The 20,729-nt window shown below is 32.5% G+C and overlaps 2 protein-coding genes across 2 annotated transcripts; both read right to left on the bottom strand.

Moving 5' to 3' along the window:
• Positions 1-14,907: 14,907 nt before the first annotated feature.
• On the bottom strand, positions 14,908-16,566 carry LOC130667827 (trypsin delta-like). Its single transcript, XM_057469685.1, has 2 exons — positions 16,248-16,566; positions 14,908-16,154 (listed from the first exon to the last, which is right to left on the bottom strand). Exons 1-2 carry the CDS (start codon positions 16,291-16,293, stop codon positions 15,409-15,411), a joined length of 792 nt encoding a protein of 263 aa, XP_057325668.1. The 5' UTR covers positions 16,294-16,566; the 3' UTR covers positions 14,908-15,408.
• A 1,667-nt stretch (positions 16,567-18,233) lies between these two features.
• Positions 18,234-20,355, bottom strand: LOC130662899 (trypsin epsilon-like). Its single transcript, XM_057461859.1, has 2 exons — positions 20,310-20,355; positions 18,234-18,988 (listed from the first exon to the last, which is right to left on the bottom strand). Exons 1-2 carry the CDS (start codon positions 20,353-20,355, stop codon positions 18,234-18,236), a joined length of 801 nt encoding a protein of 266 aa, XP_057317842.1.
• Between the last annotated feature and the right edge of the window lie 374 nt (positions 20,356-20,729).

Below are 20,729 nucleotides of genomic sequence, written 5' to 3'. Positions count from 1 at the left end.
TTTGAGTTTCATGTGTTGTCGAGTTTAAAATAATGTTCATGCCATAAAGCAGGCGATTCTCACGGGGTGACTTACAGAAATGTATTTTCTAGTCAATTTCAAATGGGGGAGACCTACAACTTTACCATTATTTTTGAAATCTTGGTACTTTGGAATAAAATCGCGAAATCACTCTGGAAATTCGAGTTTCATGTGTTGTCGAGTTTAAAATAATGTTCATGCCGTAAAGTAAGCGATTCTCACGGGGTGACTCACAGAAATGTATTTTTTAGTCAATTTCAAATGGGGAGACCTACAACTTTACTATTCTTTTTGAAATCTTGGTACTTTGGAATAAAATCGCGAAATCACTCTGGAAATTTGAGTTTCATGTGTTGTCGAGTTTAAAATAATGTTCATGCCGTAAAGTAGGCGATTCTCACGGGGTGACTCACAGAAATGTATTTTTTCGTCAATTTCAAATGGGGAGACCTACAACTTTACTATTATTTTTGAAATCTTGGTACTTTGGAATAAAATCGCGAAATTACTATGGAAATTCGAGTTTTATGTGTTGTCGAGTTTAAGATAATATTCATGCCGTAAAGTAGGCGATTCTCACGGGGTGACTCACAGAAATGTATTTTTTAGTCAATTTCAAATGGGGAGACTTACAACTTTACTATTCTTTTTGAAATCTTGGTACTTTGGAATAAAATCGCGAAATCACTCTGGAAATTTGAGTTTCATGTGTTGTCGAGTTTAAAATAATGTTCATGCCGTAAAGTAGGCGATTCTCACGGGGTGACTTACAGAAATGTATTTTCTAGTCAATTTCAAATGGGGGAGACCTACAACTTTACCATTATTTTTGAAATCTTGGTACTTTGGAATAAAATCGCGAAATCACTCTGGAAATTCGAGTTTCATGTGTTGTCGAGTTTAAAATAATGTTCATGCCGTAAAGTAGGCGACTCTCACGGGGTGACTCACAGAAATGTATTTTTTCGTCAATTTCAAATGGGGAGACCTACAACTTTACTATTATTTTTGAAATCTTGGTACTTTGGAATAAAATCGCGAAATCACTCTGGAAATTCGAGTTTCATGTGTTGTCGAGTTTAAAATAATGTTCATGCCGTAAAGTAAGCGATTCTCACGGGGTGACTCACAGAAATGTATTTTTTAGTCAATTTCAAATGGGGAGACCTACAACTTTACTATTCTTTTTGAAATCTTGGTACTTTGGAATAAAATCGCGAAATCACTCTGGAAATTTGAGTTTCATGTGTTGTCGAGTTTAAAATAATGTTCATGCCGTAAAGTAGGCGATTCTCACGGGGTGACTCACAGAAATGTATTTTTTCGTCAATTTCAAATGGGGAGACCTACAACTTTACTATTATTTTTGAAATCTTGGTACTTTGGAATAAAATCGCGAAATTACTATGGAAATTCGAGTTTTATGTGTTGTCGAGTTTAAGATAATATTCATGCCGTAAAGTAGGCGATTCTCACGGGGTGACTCACAGAAATGTATTTTTTAGTCAATTTCAAATGGGGAGACTTACAACTTTACTATTCTTTTTGAAATCTTGGTACTTTGGAATAAAATCGCGAAATCACTCTGGAAATTTGAGTTTCATGTGTTGTCGAGTTTAAAATAATGTTCATGCCGTAAAGTAGGCGATTCTCACGGGGTGACTTACAGAAATGTATTTTCTAGTCAATTTCAAATGGGGGAGACCTACAACTTTACCATTATTTTTGAAATCTTGGTACTTTGGAATAAAATCGCGAAATCACTCTGGAAATTCGAGTTTCATGTGTTGTCGAGTTTAAAATAATGTTCATGCCGTAAAGTAGGCGACTCTCACGGGGTGACTCACAGAAATGTATTTTTTCGTCAATTTCAAATGGGGAGACCTACAACTTTACTATTATTTTTGAAATCTTGGTACTTTGGAATAAAATCGCGAAATCACTCTGGAAATTCGAGTTTCATGTGTTGTCGAGTTTAAAATAATGTTCATGCCATAAAGCAGGCGATTCTCACGGGGTGACTTACAGAAATGTATTTTCTAGTCAATTTCAAATGGGGGAGACCTACAACTTTACCATTATTTTTGAAATCTTGGTACTTTGGAATAAAATCGCGAAATCACTCTGGAAATTCGAGTTTCATGTGTTGTCGAGTTTAAAATAATGTTCATGCCGTAAAGTAGGCGATTCTCACGGGGTGACTCACAGAAATGTATTTTTTCGTCAATTTCAAATGGGGAGACCTACAACTTTACTATTATTTTTGAAATCTTGGTACTTTGGAATAAAATCGCGAAATCACTCTGGAAATTCGAGTTTCATGTGTTGTCGAGTTTAAAATAATGTTCATGCCATAAAGCAGGCGATTCTTACGGGGTGACTTACAGAAATGTATTTTCTAGTCAATTTTAAATGGGGGAGACCTACAACTTTACCATTATTTTTGAAATCTTGGTACTTTGGAATAAAATCGCGAAATCACTCTGGAAATTCGAGTTTCATGTGTTGTCGAGTTTAAAATAATGTTCATGCCGTAAAGTAGGCGATTCTCACGGGGTGACTCACAGAAATGTATTTTTTCGTCAATTTCAAATGGGGAGACCTACAACTTTACTATTCTTTTTGAAATCTTGGTACTTTGGAATAAAATCGCGAAATCACTCTGGAAATTCGAGTTTCATGTGTTGTCGAGTTTAAAATAATTTTCATGCCGTAAAGTAGGCGATTCTCACGGGGTGACTCACAGAAATGTATTTTTTCGTCAATTTCAAATGGGGAGACCTACAACTTTACTATTCTTTTTGAAATCTTGGTACTTTGGAATAAAATCGCGAAATCACTCTGGAAATTCGAGTTTCATGTGTTGTCGAGTTTAAAATAATTTTCATGCCGTAAAGTAGGCGATTCTCACGGGGTGACTCACAGAAATGTATTTTTTCGTCAATTTCAAATGGGGAGACCTACAACTTTACTATTCTTTTTGAAATCTTGGTACTTTGGAATAAAATCGCGAAATCACTCTGGAAATTCGAGTTTCATGTGTTGTCGAGTTTAAAATAATTTTCATGCCGTAAAGTAGGCGATTCTCACGGGGTGACTCACAGAAATGTATTTTTTCGTCAATTTCAAATGGGGAGACCTACAACTTTACTATTCTTTTTGAAATCTTGGTACTTTGGAATAAAATCGCGAAATCACTCTGGAAATTCGAGTTTCATGTGTTGTCGAGTTTAAAATAATTTTCATGCCGTAAAGTAGGCGATTCTCACGGGGTGACTCGCAGAAATGTATTTTTTCGTCAATTTCAAATGGGGAGACCTACAACTTTACTATTCTTTTTGAAATCTTGGTACTTTGGAATAAAATCCCGAAATCACTCTGGAAATTCGAGTTTCATGTGTTGTCGAGTTTAAAATAATGTTCATGCCATAAAGCAGGCGATTCTCACGGGGTGACTTACAGAAATGTATTTTCTAGTCAATTTCAAATGGGGGAGACCTACAACTTTACCATTATTTTTGAAATCTTGGTACTTTGGAATAAAATCGCGAAATCACTCTGGAAATTCGAGTTTCATGTGTTGTCGAGTTTAAAATAATGTTCATGCCGTAAAGTAGGCGATTCTCACGGGGTGACTCACAGAAATGTATTTTTTCGTCAATTTCAAATGGGGAGACCTACAACTTTACTATTCTTTTTGAAATCTTGGTACTTTGGAATAAAATCGCGAAATCACTCTGGAAATTTGAGTTTCATGTGTTGTCGAGTTTAAAATAATTTTCATGCCGTAAAGTAGGCGATTCTCACGGGGTGACTCACAGAAATGTATTTTTTAGTCAATTTCAAATGGGGAGACCTACAACTTTACTATTCTTTTTGAAATCTTGGTACTTTGGAATAAAATCCCGAAATCACTCTGGAAATTCGAGTTTCATGTGTTGTCGAGTTTAAAATAATGTTCATGCCATAAAGCAGGCGATTCTCACGGGGTGACTCACAGAAATGTATTTTTTAGTCAATTTCAAATGGGGAGACCTACAACTTTACTATTCTTTTTGAAATCTTGGTACTTTGGAATAAAATCCCGAAATCACTCTGGAAATTCGAGTTTCATGTGTTGTCGAGTTTAAAATAATGTTCATGCCATAAAGCAGGCGATTCTCACGGGGTGACTCACAGAAATGTATTTTCTAGTCAATTTCAAATGGGGGAGACCTACAACTTTACCATTATTTTTGAAATCTTGGTACTTTGGAATAAAATCGCGAAATCACTCTGGAAATTCGAGTTTCATGTGTTGTCGAGTTTAAAATAATGTTCATGCCGTAAAGTAGGCGATTCTCACGGGGTGACTCACAGAAATGTATTTTTTCGTCAATTTCAAATGGGGAGACCTACAACTTTACTATTCTTTTTGAAATCTTGGTACTTTGGAATAAAATCGCGAAATCACTCTGGAAATTTGAGTTTCATGTGTTGTCGAGTTTAAAATAATGTTCATGCCATAAAGCAGGCGATTCTCACGGGGTGACTTACAGAAATGTATTTTCTAGTCAATTTCAAATGGGGGAGACCTACAACTTTACCATTATTTTTGAAATCTTGGTACTTTGGAATAAAATCGCGAAATCACTCTGGAAATTCGAGTTTCATGTGTTGTCGAGTTTAAAATAATGTTCATGCCGTAAAGTAAGCGATTCTCACGGGGTGACTCACAGAAATGTATTTTTTAGTCAATTTCAAATGGGGAGACCTACAACTTTACTATTCTTTTTGAAATCTTGGTACTTTGGAATAAAATCGCGAAATCACTCTGGAAATTTGAGTTTCATGTGTTGTCGAGTTTAAAATAATGTTCATGCCGTAAAGTAGGCGATTCTCACGGGGTGACTCACAGAAATGTATTTTTTCGTCAATTTCAAATGGGGAGACCTACAACTTTACTATTATTTTTGAAATCTTGGTACTTTGGAATAAAATCGCGAAATTACTATGGAAATTCGAGTTTTATGTGTTGTCGAGTTTAAGATAATATTCATGCCGTAAAGTAGGCGATTCTCACGGGGTGACTCACAGAAATGTATTTTTTAGTCAATTTCAAATGGGGAGACTTACAACTTTACTATTCTTTTTGAAATCTTGGTACTTTGGAATAAAATCGCGAAATCACTCTGGAAATTTGAGTTTCATGTGTTGTCGAGTTTAAAATAATGTTCATGCCGTAAAGTAGGCGATTCTCACGGGGTGACTTACAGAAATGTATTTTCTAGTCAATTTCAAATGGGGGAGACCTACAACTTTACCATTATTTTTGAAATCTTGGTACTTTGGAATAAAATCGCGAAATCACTCTGGAAATTCGAGTTTCATGTGTTGTCGAGTTTAAAATAATGTTCATGCCGTAAAGTAGGCGACTCTCACGGGGTGACTCACAGAAATGTATTTTTTCGTCAATTTCAAATGGGGAGACCTACAACTTTACTATTATTTTTGAAATCTTGGTACTTTGGAATAAAATCGCGAAATCACTCTGGAAATTCGAGTTTCATGTGTTGTCGAGTTTAAAATAATGTTCATGCCATAAAGCAGGCGATTCTCACGGGGTGACTTACAGAAATGTATTTTCTAGTCAATTTCAAATGGGGGAGACCTACAACTTTACCATTATTTTTGAAATCTTGGTACTTTGGAATAAAATCGCGAAATCACTCTGGAAATTCGAGTTTCATGTGTTGTCGAGTTTAAAATAATGTTCATGCCGTAAAGTAGGCGATTCTCACGGGGTGACTCACAGAAATGTATTTTTTCGTCAATTTCAAATGGGGAGACCTACAACTTTACTATTATTTTTGAAATCTTGGTACTTTGGAATAAAATCGCGAAATCACTCTGGAAATTCGAGTTTCATGTGTTGTCGAGTTTAAAATAATGTTCATGCCATAAAGCAGGCGATTCTTACGGGGTGACTTACAGAAATGTATTTTCTAGTCAATTTTAAATGGGGGAGACCTACAACTTTACCATTATTTTTGAAATCTTGGTACTTTGGAATAAAATCGCGAAATCACTCTGGAAATTCGAGTTTCATGTGTTGTCGAGTTTAAAATAATGTTCATGCCGTAAAGTAGGCGATTCTCACGGGGTGACTCACAGAAATGTATTTTTTCGTCAATTTCAAATGGGGAGACCTACAACTTTACTATTCTTTTTGAAATCTTGGTACTTTGGAATAAAATCGCGAAATCACTCTGGAAATTCGAGTTTCATGTGTTGTCGAGTTTAAAATAATTTTCATGCCGTAAAGTAGGCGATTCTCACGGGGTGACTCACAGAAATGTATTTTTTCGTCAATTTCAAATGGGGAGACCTACAACTTTACTATTCTTTTTGAAATCTTGGTACTTTGGAATAAAATCGCGAAATCACTCTGGAAATTCGAGTTTCATGTGTTGTCGAGTTTAAAATAATTTTCATGCCGTAAAGTAGGCGATTCTCACGGGGTGACTCACAGAAATGTATTTTTTCGTCAATTTCAAATGGGGAGACCTACAACTTTACTATTCTTTTTGAAATCTTGGTACTTTGGAATAAAATCGCGAAATCACTCTGGAAATTCGAGTTTCATGTGTTGTCGAGTTTAAAATAATTTTCATGCCGTAAAGTAGGCGATTCTCACGGGGTGACTCACAGAAATGTATTTTTTCGTCAATTTCAAATGGGGAGACCTACAACTTTACTATTCTTTTTGAAATCTTGGTACTTTGGAATAAAATCGCGAAATCACTCTGGAAATTCGAGTTTCATGTGTTGTCGAGTTTAAAATAATTTTCATGCCGTAAAGTAGGCGATTCTCACGGGGTGACTCACAGAAATGTATTTTTTCGTCAATTTCAAATGGGGAGACCTACAACTTTACTATTCTTTTTGAAATCTTGGTACTTTGGAATAAAATCCCGAAATCACTCTGGAAATTCGAGTTTCATGTGTTGTCGAGTTTAAAATAATGTTCATGCCATAAAGCAGGCGATTCTCACGGGGTGACTTACAGAAATGTATTTTCTAGTCAATTTCAAATGGGGGAGACCTACAACTTTACCATTATTTTTGAAATCTTGGTACTTTGGAATAAAATCGCGAAATCACTCTGGAAATTCGAGTTTCATGTGTTGTCGAGTTTAAAATAATGTTCATGCCGTAAAGTAGGCGATTCTCACGGGGTGACTCACAGAAATGTATTTTTTCGTCAATTTCAAATGGGGAGACCTACAACTTTACTATTCTTTTTGAAATCTTGGTACTTTGGAATAAAATCGCGAAATCACTCTGGAAATTTGAGTTTCATGTGTTGTCGAGTTTAAAATAATTTTCATGCCGTAAAGTAGGCGATTCTCACGGGGTGACTCACAGAAATGTATTTTTTAGTCAATTTCAAATGGGGAGACCTACAACTTTACTATTCTTTTTGAAATCTTGGTACTTTGGAATAAAATCCCGAAATCACTCTGGAAATTCGAGTTTCATGTGTTGTCGAGTTTAAAATAATGTTCATGCCATAAAGCAGGCGATTCTCACGGGGTGACTCACAGAAATGTATTTTTTAGTCAATTTCAAATGGGGAGACCTACAACTTTACTATTCTTTTTGAAATCTTGGTACTTTGGAATAAAATCCCGAAATCACTCTGGAAATTCGAGTTTCATGTGTTGTCGAGTTTAAAATAATGTTCATGCCATAAAGCAGGCGATTCTCACGGGGTGACTCACAGAAATGTATTTTCTAGTCAATTTCAAATGGGGGAGACCTACAACTTTACCATTATTTTTGAAATCTTGGTACTTTGGAATAAAATCGCGAAATCACTCTGGAAATTCGAGTTTCATGTGTTGTCGAGTTTAAAATAATGTTCATGCCGTAAAGTAGGCGATTCTCACGGGGTGACTCACAGAAATGTATTTTTTCGTCAATTTCAAATGGGGAGACCTACAACTTTACTATTCTTTTTGAAATCTTGGTACTTTGAAATAAAATCGCGAAATCACTCTGGAAATTCGAGTTTCATGTGTTGTCGAGTTTAAAATAATGTTCATGCCGTAAAGTAGGCGATTCTCACGGGGTGACTCACAGAAATGTATTTTTTCGTCAATTTCAAATGGGGAGACCTACAACTTTACTATTCTTTTTGAAATCTTGGTACTTTGAAATAAAATCGCGAAATCACTCTGGAAATTCGAGTTTCATGTGTTGTCGAGTTTAAAATAATGTTCATGCCGTAAAGTAGGCGATTCTCACGGGGTGACTCACAGAAATGTATTTTTTAGTCAATTTCAAATGGGGAGACCTACAACTTTACTATTATTTTTGAAATCTTGGTACTTTGGAATAAAATCGCGAAATCACTCTGGAAATTCGAGTTTCATGTGTTGTCGAGTTTAAAATAATGTTCATGCCGTAAAGTAGGCGATTCTCACGGGGTGACTCACAGAAATGTATTTTTTAGTCAATTTCAAATGGGGAGACCTACAACTTTACTATTATTTTTGAAATCTTGGTACTTTGGAATAAAATCGCGAAATCACTCTGGAAATTCGAGTTTCATGTGTTGTCGAGTTTAAAATAATGTTCATGCCGTAAAGTAGGCGATTCTCACGGGGTGACTCACAGAAATGTATTTTTTCGTCAATTTCAAACGGGGAGACCTACAACTTTACTATTCTTTTTGAAATCTTGGTACTTTGGAATAAAATCGCGAAATCACTCTGGAAATTTGAGTTTCATGTGTTGTCGAGTTTAAAATAATGTTCATGCCATAAAGCAGGCGATTCTCACGGGGTGACTTACAGAAATGTATTTTCTAGTCAATTTCAAATGGGGGAGACCTACAACTTTACCATTATTTTTGAAATCTTGGTACTTTGGAATAAAATCGCGAAATCACTCTGGAAATTCGAGTTTCATGTGTTGTCGAGTTTAAAATAATGTTCATGCCGTAAAGTAGGCGATTCTCACGGGGTGACTCACAGAAATGTATTTTTTCGTCAATTTCAAATGGGGAGACCTACAACTTTACTATTCTTTTTGAAATCTTGGTACTTTGGAATAAAATCGCGAAATCACTCTGGAAATTTGAGTTTCATGTGTTGTCGAGTTTAAAATAATGTTCATGCCATAAAGCAGGCGATTCTCACGGGGTGACTTACAGAAATGTATTTTCTAGTCAATTTCAAATGGGGGAGACCTACAACTTTACCATTATTTTTGAAATCTTGGTACTTTGGAATAAAATCGCGAAATCACTCTGGAAATTCGAGTTTCATGTGTTGTCGAGTTTAAAATAATGTTCATGCCGTAAAGTAGGCGATTCTCACGGGGTGACTCACAGAAATGTATTTTTTCGTCAATTTCAAACGGGGAGACCTACAACTTTACTATTCTTTTTGAAATCTTGGTACTTTGGAATAAAATCGCGAAATCACTCTGGAAATTTGAGTTTCATGTGTTGTCGAGTTTAAAATAATGTTCATGCCATAAAGCAGGCGATTCTCACGGGGTGACTTACAGAAATGTATTTTCTAGTCAATTTCAAATGGGGGAGACCTACAACTTTACCATTATTTTTGAAATCTTGGTACTTTGGAATAAAATCGCGAAATCACTCTGGAAATTCGAGTTTCATGTGTTGTCGAGTTTAAAATAATGTTCATGCCGTAAAGTAGGCGATTCTCACGGGGTGACTCACAGAAATGTATTTTTTCGTCAATTTCAAACGGGGAGACCTACAACTTTACTATTCTTTTTGAAATCTTGGTACTTTGGAATAAAATCGCGAAATCACTCTGGAAATTTGAGTTTCATGTGTTGTCGAGTTTAAAATAATGTTCATGCCATAAAGCAGGCGATTCTCACGGGGTGACTTACAGAAATGTATTTTCTAGTCAATTTCAAATGGGGGAGACCTACAACTTTACCATTATTTTTGAAATCTTGGTACTTTGGAATAAAATCGCGAAATCACTCTGGAAATTCGAGTTTCATGTGTTGTCGAGTTTAAAATAATGTTCATGCCGTAAAGTAGGCGATTCTCACGTGGTGACTTACAGAAATGTATTTTTTCGTCAATTTCAAATGGGGAGACCTACAACTTTACTATTCTTTTTGAAATCTTGGTACTTTGAAATAAAATCGCGAAATCACTCTGGAAATTCGAGTTTCATGTGTTGTCGAGTTTAAAATAATGTTCATGCCGTAAAGTAGGCGATTCTCACGGGGTGACTCACAGAAATGTATTTTTTCGTCAATTTCAAATGGGGAGACCTACAACTTTACTATTCTTTTTGAAATCTTGGTACTTTGAAATAAAATCGCGAAATCACTCTGGAAATTCGAGTTTCATGTGTTGTCGAGTTTAAAATAATGTTCATGCCGTAAAGTAGGCGATTCTCACGGGGTGACTCACAGAAATGTATTTTTTAGTCAATTTCAAATGGGGAGACCTACAACTTTACTATTATTTTTGAAATCTTGGTACTTTGGAATAAAATCGCGAAATCACTCTGGAAATTCGAGTTTCATGTGTTGTCGAGTTTAAAATAATGTTCATGCCGTAAAGTAGGCGATTCTCACGGGGTGACTCACAGAAATGTATTTTTTCGTCAATTTCAAACGGGGAGACCTACAACTTTACTATTCTTTTTGAAATCTTGGTACTTTGGAATAAAATCGCGAAATCACTCTGGAAATTTGAGTTTCATGTGTTGTCGAGTTTAAAATAATGTTCATGCCGTAAAGCAGGCGATTCTCACGGGGTGACTAACAGAAATGTATTTTCTAGTCAATTTCAAATGGGGGAGACCTACAACTTTACCATTATTTTTGAAATCTTGGTACTTTGGAATAAAATCGCGAAATCACTCTGGAAATTCGAGTTTCATGTGTTGTCGAGTTTAAAATAATGTTCATGCCGTAAAGTAAGCGATTCTCACGGGGTGACTCACAGAAATGTATTTTTTAGTCAATTTCAAATGGGGAGACCTACAACTTTACTATTCTTTTTGAAATCTTGGTACTTTGGAATAAAATCGCGAAATCACTCTGGAAATTTGAGTTTCATGTGTTGTCGAGTTTAAAATAATGTTCATGCCGTAAAGTAGGCGATTCTCACGGGGTGACTCACAGAAATGTATTTTTTCGTCAATTTCAAATGGGGAGACCTACAACTTTACTATTATTTTTGAAATCTTGGTACTTTGGAATAAAATCGCGAAATTACTATGGAAATTCGAGTTTTATGTGTTGTCGAGTTTAAGATAATATTCATGCCACAAAGTAGGTGATTCTTACGGGGTGACTTACAGAAATGTATTCTTTAGTCAATTTCAAATGTGGGAGACTTTCAACTTTACTATTATTTCTGAAATCTTAGTTCTTTGGAATAAAATAGCGAAGTCACTATAAAATTGGTACCATTATAAAAATTATCAATAACTATGTCAGTTTTGAATCTCTTTTCAAAATCTATTATTCTAAACTGATCTCCAAAGTATTTTCTTTTAAATCCTTAATACATCTTATACATTTAATACATAAAAGAAAAAAATAATAATTGTTAAAATTAAAAATAAATACTAAACCAAATTAATTTATAACCTGAGACTTATAAGTCTCATAAATCGTTCCAGGTTACATGAGCAAGTATCGCCCAGACCAAATGGTTTCAGGTTACATGTATTTATGAAATAGTTTTTTCTTTCAATAATTTTTTTTTTTCATTTATTTCAGACCAATACATCATGAGAAATCATAAATAACTAATTAATTATAATTAAATCAAAAGTTTAACAAAAACGCTCTTGTTAAATTTTTTTTTAAATCGTTTTCAAAGTCAAAATGATAAAAACATTTCATTTTTATTTTAAAAATTAATTTTTCTTTATTTAATATTTAAATACTTTTTTGATTTTCTTTGTTATCGACTTTCCGAATAGTCTTATCTATGAATTACTTCATTATTGACAATCTTTTCAATCTGTGGATATTGAGTAAAGATGTCTTTGAATATAGAGGACTTTGAGTAAACATAATATAGATGAGATGTTTACAAAAATTTAGTGGAGTACAGTTGTCATTAAATATAGTCGTCACTGAGTATAGATGTCGTCTTTGTGCTTGAGTAAAGAAATTTTGAGTATAGATGAGTATTCGCCAATAATCTGATATTTCGATCAAGTGTGGGATTGAAAAAGATTGAAATGAATTGAAATTTTTGAATCTTTCTGAATCCTTCTCAATACCTAAATAATTTCACATTTCGGGTCATGTGTGGGATTGAAAAAGATTGGAATGAATTAAAATTTTTGAATCTTTCCGAATCCTTCCCAATACCTAAATAATTCCATATTGGAAGGTATTGAAATGATGAAAGATTGAATTCTTTTCAATACTTTCGAATTCCACTTTGGAATTGGAAAGTATTCAAACGATCGAAATTTCAATTCCATTCAAAACTTTCCAAAACCGCCGAGGGATTGAAAAGAATTGAGATAATTTTCAATACTTTTCAATTCACTTTTTTAATCAGGGCGGTTACTAACTCGCACTGGGCGGCGTCGCGCCGCTTTTCAATTTCTTTCGCATGAAAATATTTTTTTTTAACAAAATAATTTATTTCTTAGGAGCGGCTAATGCTAGAAATTCTTTTAGAATGTCTAATTCAAGCATTCTAATTTTTTCGACCTCATCCGTCACCGTAATTATGAGAAAATTGCATAATTGTAAAAAAGGCGGCGCCGCGCTCATTGAGCGAGTGACGAAGGGTTAAAGTATCCGTGTCTTATCTGTCTGACTATTGAATGAGTAGAACCATTGTAATAACGATTTGAACTGCCCGCGTGTATTTTTACTGATGCAGAAACTGGATTGTCGATCATACATTGTGCTGATGTAACCATCCATTCTTCATTTAGAATTGCTCTGCTGTAGAAATGGACACCGTGGGTTTGAATACTGACTTGCCAAGGCGCTTCTTCGATAGTCAATAAGTTTTTTTCAATTATCGGTGTGTTATTTTACAGCTGTAAATTAATTTTCGTTGAAAACACTTGTAAGGAAATTATTTATTTTATTAATGTAGGGGAGTGTTAGGGAAAATTAAACACTAATTTGGAACAAAAAAATAATTTTTTTTTGTAAATATTCATCTATAGTTTCTGTAAAAAAATATCACGTTGGTCACAGCGAATAGTACGACCATTTCAAAATTTCGACCAAAAAAAATAATTATTATTAATGTAAATTCCAGATTAAAATAATTAAAGTTTATTATATTTACCAGTTGCTATTGCAAGTAAAAAAATTGACACAGCTTGTAACTCCATCGTGAGGATTTAGTAATAAATTTTACTGATCAGTGTACAGAAATATTTCTATATATTATCTTATATATAGCGTTTATATGATATATGGACGACAAAAATTAATATAAAAAATACATTAGTGCGTCTTAAAAAAATAAGCTTTATTATTTTGTAATGATATTTTTTAAATCGAACGAACAAAGAATCATTAAAGTCATATACTCATGTTAAAAATATTTTTAATTAAAATTTTATTAACTAGTTAACGATTCAGGGACTCCCAGAACTTCAAGCTGGTTAGTTTTTTTTACGGAGTATATATAAAAGCCAACATTAGAAATATTAAAATTATGAAAATATTTGTTATATATAATGAATGTGATAAATTTTTCAAAATTTAATTCTCTTGACAACTTTGAGTCTATATAGCGTAATTTAATAGATAATTCTACATTAAATGAATACCATCACCGATACATTCAATATTTTCGAAATTTAGAATTTAAAATTACTATATAATAAAAATCTAAAATCTTAAAATTTAAGTCAAAATCCTTCAAATTCAACTAAGTTAATTTTTTTAGTCAGTGTAAAATTTCCATAACACTTGACTTAGATTTGACTTTTTCTGGCTTAGTTAGGATCGATTTAAGACAAAATAAGTTACGTTTAAGTCAAAACTGGATCAGTTTGACTCTATTTCCTTTAGATTTAAGACAAAAAAAGTCACATTCAAGTCAGAATTGCGTCGATTTAAATACATTTTACTTAGATTTAAGTTAAAAAAAGTCACATTCAAGTCAGAATTGCGTCGATTTTAATACATTTTACTTAGATTTAAGTTAAAAAAAGTTACATTAAAGTCAGAATGAAACAAAATTAGACAGTTACAACGCAAATTTAAAAAATACTTATAATTAGTAACATATAATTATACATAACATAAAATTATAGTAGCAATAATTATTCAAGATGTTTATGGTTTAGAATATTTTCGATTATTATTAAATGGTATATTGTTTATATCAAAAAATTATAACGAAATATTAAAAAATAATTCTTCTTATGTAGCATTTAAATACTTGAATGAAAAACGTTTTGGTCTTCTTCATTCTTTTATAAAAATTATTGATAAAATATGCGATTGTCAAAAAATTAATAATTGTAAGTGCAAACAAAACCTTTCAAAGAGCCTGTCAGACTTCCCCAACTATCACACTTATATGAATTCATTGTAACTGAAAATGTATCTGCGATTCCTATCGAAAATTTACTATCGGTATGTTATTATATTAATACAGGTAATAAAACGTTTATTGTAGAATTGGTTAATCAGTATGAAAATAAATGATATTGTAAACAAGAGTTTATACAAATTCTTCAGGAACAGAATAAAAAAAAATCGTTGCAATACAAATTTTTTTAATAGTAATTTTAATTTAATCAGAAATAATTTTTAAAAAATTTGCTATAATTAAAATTGAGTTTTAATTTTAGATTAGTTTAATTAATAAATAAGTTTAAAAACCTCATTCGATTTGACTTAATTTCTAAGTTAAAATTAAGTCAAATATAGAACTAGATTTCGAATCGATAACCAGTTGTTTTTTTAAGACAAAAAATAAGTCAAATTTGAGGCAATGAAATAATTTAAGCCAAGAAAAGTTAAATTAAAGGAAACTAAACAATCTAAGTCAAAAAAAAGTCTAATCTAAGGCAAAAAAGTTAAAAAAAGTCAAGATTAAGTCAATATTAAGTCAAAAAAAGTTTAAAAAGTTAAAATGTGGAATACAGTTGTCGGCATATCGACGACTTCAAAGGAAATTAAGTTAAATCAAGTCTAATTTAAGATTTTTTTTTACCCGGGAAGAGCTCAAATTTTAACTGGCGCCATATTTTAAGATACCCTATCGATTTTTCAATGTTCTTCAAAAAAAAAAAAGTAGTCCCTTAATTTGAAACAGTCTAATGTGTACTAATAATAAAGATACTGATATTACGATATTGTTATACACTTCAAAAATTAATTACAGTTTACTTAGCATAAAACTTCAACAGTATGGTCGGTATGGTTATGAATCCAACCAAAATAATCTCTGACATTTCGAAAAAAAAATGGTTTTTTGAGATCTTTACAACCCTTTGGCCACATTTTAATACCAACAAGTTCACCATTGATCATCAGAGGATTCCCTAAATCAGTAGGACACGCATTTACATCACCAGTTCTATCGATATTAATTGCACAAATCCGCGCAATACTTGTCACATTATCGAAATCGTCATACTGATCATTACACTCTGTATCCGAAATAATTTTCCAATTAGTTAACTGTTGACTATAAGATGTGTCGAATTTATTGGAAATCCACTCGACGACAATCCCTTGCTTATCTATTATCGTTGATTTGTCAGTATCTTTCAGACCTATACAAGTCCGATTACGAGTCTTATCAAAAATAATACGTTGTGACACACGAATTATTGCAATATCCCAAGCTGGTATTTTATTTGAACTTGATTTCAAAAAGTATTCGTGCACTTTAACAGATGAAATGTAATATTTTGAGCCATCTCTATAACGATTTTTACTTCCAATGCGAATTTCAACCAGTTTATGAGTCGAATTATCAACAAAAGGAAAGACACACGATGCCAATGTTAAAATTTCCCGAGATGTAACAATAACACCACTGCAAATGTGAACACTATTCAATTGTATACTAACTATATAGGGTGCCAAATTTTCATTATGATTTGAATCTAATCTTGAACTGCTTATTCCTAAAAAATATTATAATAATTATATTAATAATTCGTTTAAATATTTTGACGTGTTCTGATTTTTTTAATAACAATAAATAGTAATAAAATTACCTGGTATTGTAATCATGAAAAGACTAGTAATGATGATTGTCAACATGTTAATGCTGCTTTAATTAAAAAGCTTATAATTATTTTTTTCTTTTTAGTTTTAAAAATTTTTTATCAATCGATTAGTATTGATGTCTTTCTAGGAACACAGTTGAAAAATTTGTGTTAAATTTAACACAAATCATATGTCCCAAACGGTCCACTAAATTTTTTGAATTGAATTTTTATACACAAGAACGCAAAATTGTAAACTGTGAATGAACCAATTATTTATATTATGCTTCTATTGTTTATGATTTATTGTTATAGTATATATTCTTTTTCGCAGAGTAAAAGTTAAGACTGATAATTTTTCTACTGAGCGTCTCTTCTTATATAGTTGTCCCAACAAAAGCCGAGAAAGGGTAGGGCTTCACTCGAGCCAAGACAAGACAAGATTGGGAAAGTCTTGTCTTGATCTCGAAAGCTTTGATCTCGTCTTGATCTTGACTTCAAAATGTAAGTCTTGCATCGATTTCGAAAAATAAGTTATTAATAATATTGTCTTGTATTGTCTCGTCAAGATCTCGTCTTGGTCTTGAATAACCTGAAATTTTCTTAATATCAGTCATAATACAACACACAGTTGAGAATTTTTTTTTCAATAAAGGAAAAATTTATTATTTTTTAAATCTTATATAAATATACTTGATCGCTTCAAGTACTTCTAAAATGTTTTAACTTTTTAACCCAATAAACATTATTATAATTAATTAATAATCTTTCTGAAAGCATGGAGTCTGATTACGAGTAATTCTCATATACTTATACTTATTTTTTTATGTCTTGTCAAGACTTAGCGAGATGTTTTTAATGATATTGGTCTTGGTCTTGAATTGCGATCTATAATATCGTCTTGGTCTTGTCTTGACAAATCGAGACGAGGTCAAGACAAGACCAATACAATCTCGATCTTGAGTGAAGCCCTAAGAAAGGGTCAACGTCCGACTCACAATCATCACAATATTTCTTCCCTATACCCCTACTATTAAATCTCAGTTAACTCTTTCGATGGGACAGGTTTAACACCTGCATTTATTATCTGATATCTTCTTGACAACATCCTTGCTGATCTTTTGCGGTTGAAATAAAAATTTTAATGGTAAGAGCAATGCGGTTGGTACATTAAAGAGAGAATCATTATAGTGTGCTATTTAGACAATGTACCAACCGCATTGCTCTTACCATTAAAATTTATGGTCACCTGAGGGACATGTTCAAATAATCTCTTCTTTTTATTACATGTACAGACGTAAATTACCGGATGTAGGGGAGAACGAGGCTGTCTGCCCATCTAAACCGCTAATTATTTTTCGTGGCTTTTGAGCACCGAGTACAAGTTGTTTTCATCTATCTCGAACAAATCCATTCATAGTATTCACATAATTAAAAAAAAAAAAAAAATTCCGGGGCAGGACGGACCACTTCCAAAAAACGATACAAATGAAAATTTGAAATTTTGTTTTTTTTTAAGTAATTATCTTTTAATTTTATCAAAATTAAATAAATTATTGATAATTTTTCTCGTATCGCTTTGAAACGTGGTAAATATCAAACTCGTTTTGAGGTAGTCCATTGTACCTTGCGGTCACACTGACTTTTTGGAATAAGTGGTTCGATTTGCACTTGGAATTAGTGAATATTCACTCATTTTCACTAATTTATGTTTAGAAAGTATAATAAAATTTAGATGAAATATAGATAGAGGCAAACTATTCGTAACGGGATTAATCGTAAGCGAAAAAACATATACAAACGACACGAAAATATAGGGGAAGGGGAACAAAATGGATCCCTTAAGAAAAAAAAGCTTTCGCGCTTGAGTTGTGCGATATTGGCTTAAAAAAAATTGTGTATTCGCCTAAACGTAAAAATAAAAAAATTTTCGAAATTGGGTGTTAAAAAATTTATTTAACCAATTACATATATATGTAAAAATACCATATATTTTTAATCATAATCATCTCTGTCTGTCTGCAACAAATTTGGAATGGGCTCGTTGGTTGTCATAATCCACTCATAAAAATTACGGACGTTAGTAAATAGAGTCGGTAAGTGTGGATATACATCACAATCCATTTTCCATGATTTGACACCTACAAGATAACCATCAATGACCAATGGGTCACCAAGATCTCCAAGAGCGCACGGATTTTCGACTTGCCCTTCACTGACCGCGCAGACAAGGTTATCATTAAATTTGTCCCAAAAAAAATAAAATTCCCGGCACTTGGAATGATCGACTTGTCTCCACTTTTGTTTTTTCAAACCAGCAGATACATCAGTACCATTTTTATCATTATCATTGTAATGTATATCCCAACCAGTAACATTGTATGATTTATGTACTGTTGGATCGTAAGGATTTATTAATCTAATTGGCTGACATGTACTGTCAAAAGTAAAATAATCGGCGACTTGAATAAGTCCAATATCATAAAATGGAATGTTTCCGTCATTAAGTTCAAATCTCTCATGCACTTTGTAAGTATGAATTTTGTGAACAGAACCATCGCGCTGAGTACTTGTAGCCCCTGTACGTATAGTTAAGTATGGAGAATTTAAACCAATGTCTTTTAAACACTGCGCTGATGTAACAACCCAATAATCACTTATTATGGCACCGCTACAGTAATGAATACCGTGGAATTGAATACTGACTTGATAAGGCGCTTCATTTATTTTTATATCTGTCGCCAGTACACCTGTTGATTTTATTTGAAATTAATAAAGAAGTTTAATTTATTATTTGAATTATTTTACAACTCAAATAATTGAAGCTGTAAATTCTTGCGAAGTGTAAGAACTTTTTTTTACAAGAATTCATTGATATTTAGGAATATTAATTCGTTAAATATGCGAGTGTTTGCTGCAGTTGCCTTAGGCTGGGGTAATAAACGTTTAATATATATATTAGGGCGATTCATTTCCGCAAAAGTTTTATTTTTTTTTAATTGCTCAAGCAAAATCTCAATCTACATCGAAAAAAAAAATTCTCATCAAATATGAGCTCTTAATTCCAATGCTAAGTACTTGCCATTTGATTTCAAAGATTTCTCATTTAAAATACACGTAAATTAAATTACTTTTTTTTTAATTTTCTAATACTCAGCTGCGTTCCATGATATCATGGCGGTTTTGGTCGCAAATTGTAGGGAATTTGGTGTTCTTCAAAAGTGCCCACAGTTACTTAGCTGTAATTCCAGCTGTTACACTTGTGTCCGTTGCGGAACTCATTTTTCCTATAAAATTGACCTTTATTGGCTTGCAGAACCTAAACCATTGAAAGTACACTAAAAATTTTAATAGAAATTTTATAGGAAATTTTACAATCATTTCAATAATTTGAAAAATAAAATACCAATTATAATTTTTTTTTTTATAATATATTTTTCAAATTATTAAAATTACTATAACTCGGAAACTATGGACTTTAGCGACTTAACTCATAGGACTTTTTTTGAAGGGAATAAAATTTTCTATAAAATTTCTATTAAAATTTTTAGTGTACTTTCAATGGTTTAGGTTCTGCAAGCCAATAAAGGTCAATTTTATAGGAAAAATGAGTTCCGCAACGGACACAAGTGAAACAGCTGGAATTACAGCTAAGTAACTATGGACACTTTTGAAGAACACCAAATGCCCTACAATTTGCGACCAAAACCGCCTTGATATCATGAAACGCAGCTGAGTATTAGAAAGTTCAAAAAAAAGTAATTTAATTTACGTGTATTTTAAATGGGGAATCTTTGAAATCAAATGGCAAGTACTTAGCATTGGAATAAAGAGCTCATATTTGGTGAGAATTTCTTTTTTTCGATGTAGATTGAGATTTTGCTTGAGCAATTAAAAAAAAAAAAACTTTTGCGGAAATGAATCACCCTAATGTATATATAATATATGTAATTCTTTGAATTAATCATCGAAAAATGACGAATAATTCGAATTTATCGATTGACTCTAAAACTGCAATTTAGTGGCTTTACTTTTAAATTTAAAAAAATGAAAAAAAATTGAACTACTTACCAGCTGTTATCGCAAGTAAAAAAATAGACGCAAGTTTAAACTCCATCGTGAATAAAGTTTATTCACTTAATGTATAAAAAATACTATTGTACATTACTTTTTATAGAGCATCTATTGAACACGCTGATGAAATAAAGTTATATAAAAAAATATATATGCGTCTTAAAAAAATAAGCGTTATTGCTTTTTAATGATGTTTTTTTGGTTCACGGAAAAAACAACTATCAAGGTCGTACTCACAAAGCTAAAAATTTTTTAATAGCTTTAGTAATTAATTTAATGGCCTAGGAATTATCCGTGTGATATTTATCTCATATTTTGACAGTGTCTATGTAGAAGCTGGAAATTGAAACGTGGTAGAAAATCGATGTATATTTGAATGTAGTCAAAAGAGCATATAAATAGTATAATGTAAGTGAT

The sequence above is a fragment of the Microplitis mediator genome, chromosome 1 (assembly GCF_029852145.1).
Source record: "Microplitis mediator isolate UGA2020A chromosome 1, iyMicMedi2.1, whole genome shotgun sequence".
Taxonomy (NCBI): Eukaryota; Metazoa; Arthropoda; class Insecta; order Hymenoptera; family Braconidae; genus Microplitis; species Microplitis mediator.
Note: the sequence above shows the minus strand (reverse complement) of the source record. Positions and strands in the feature narration are given on the sequence as shown.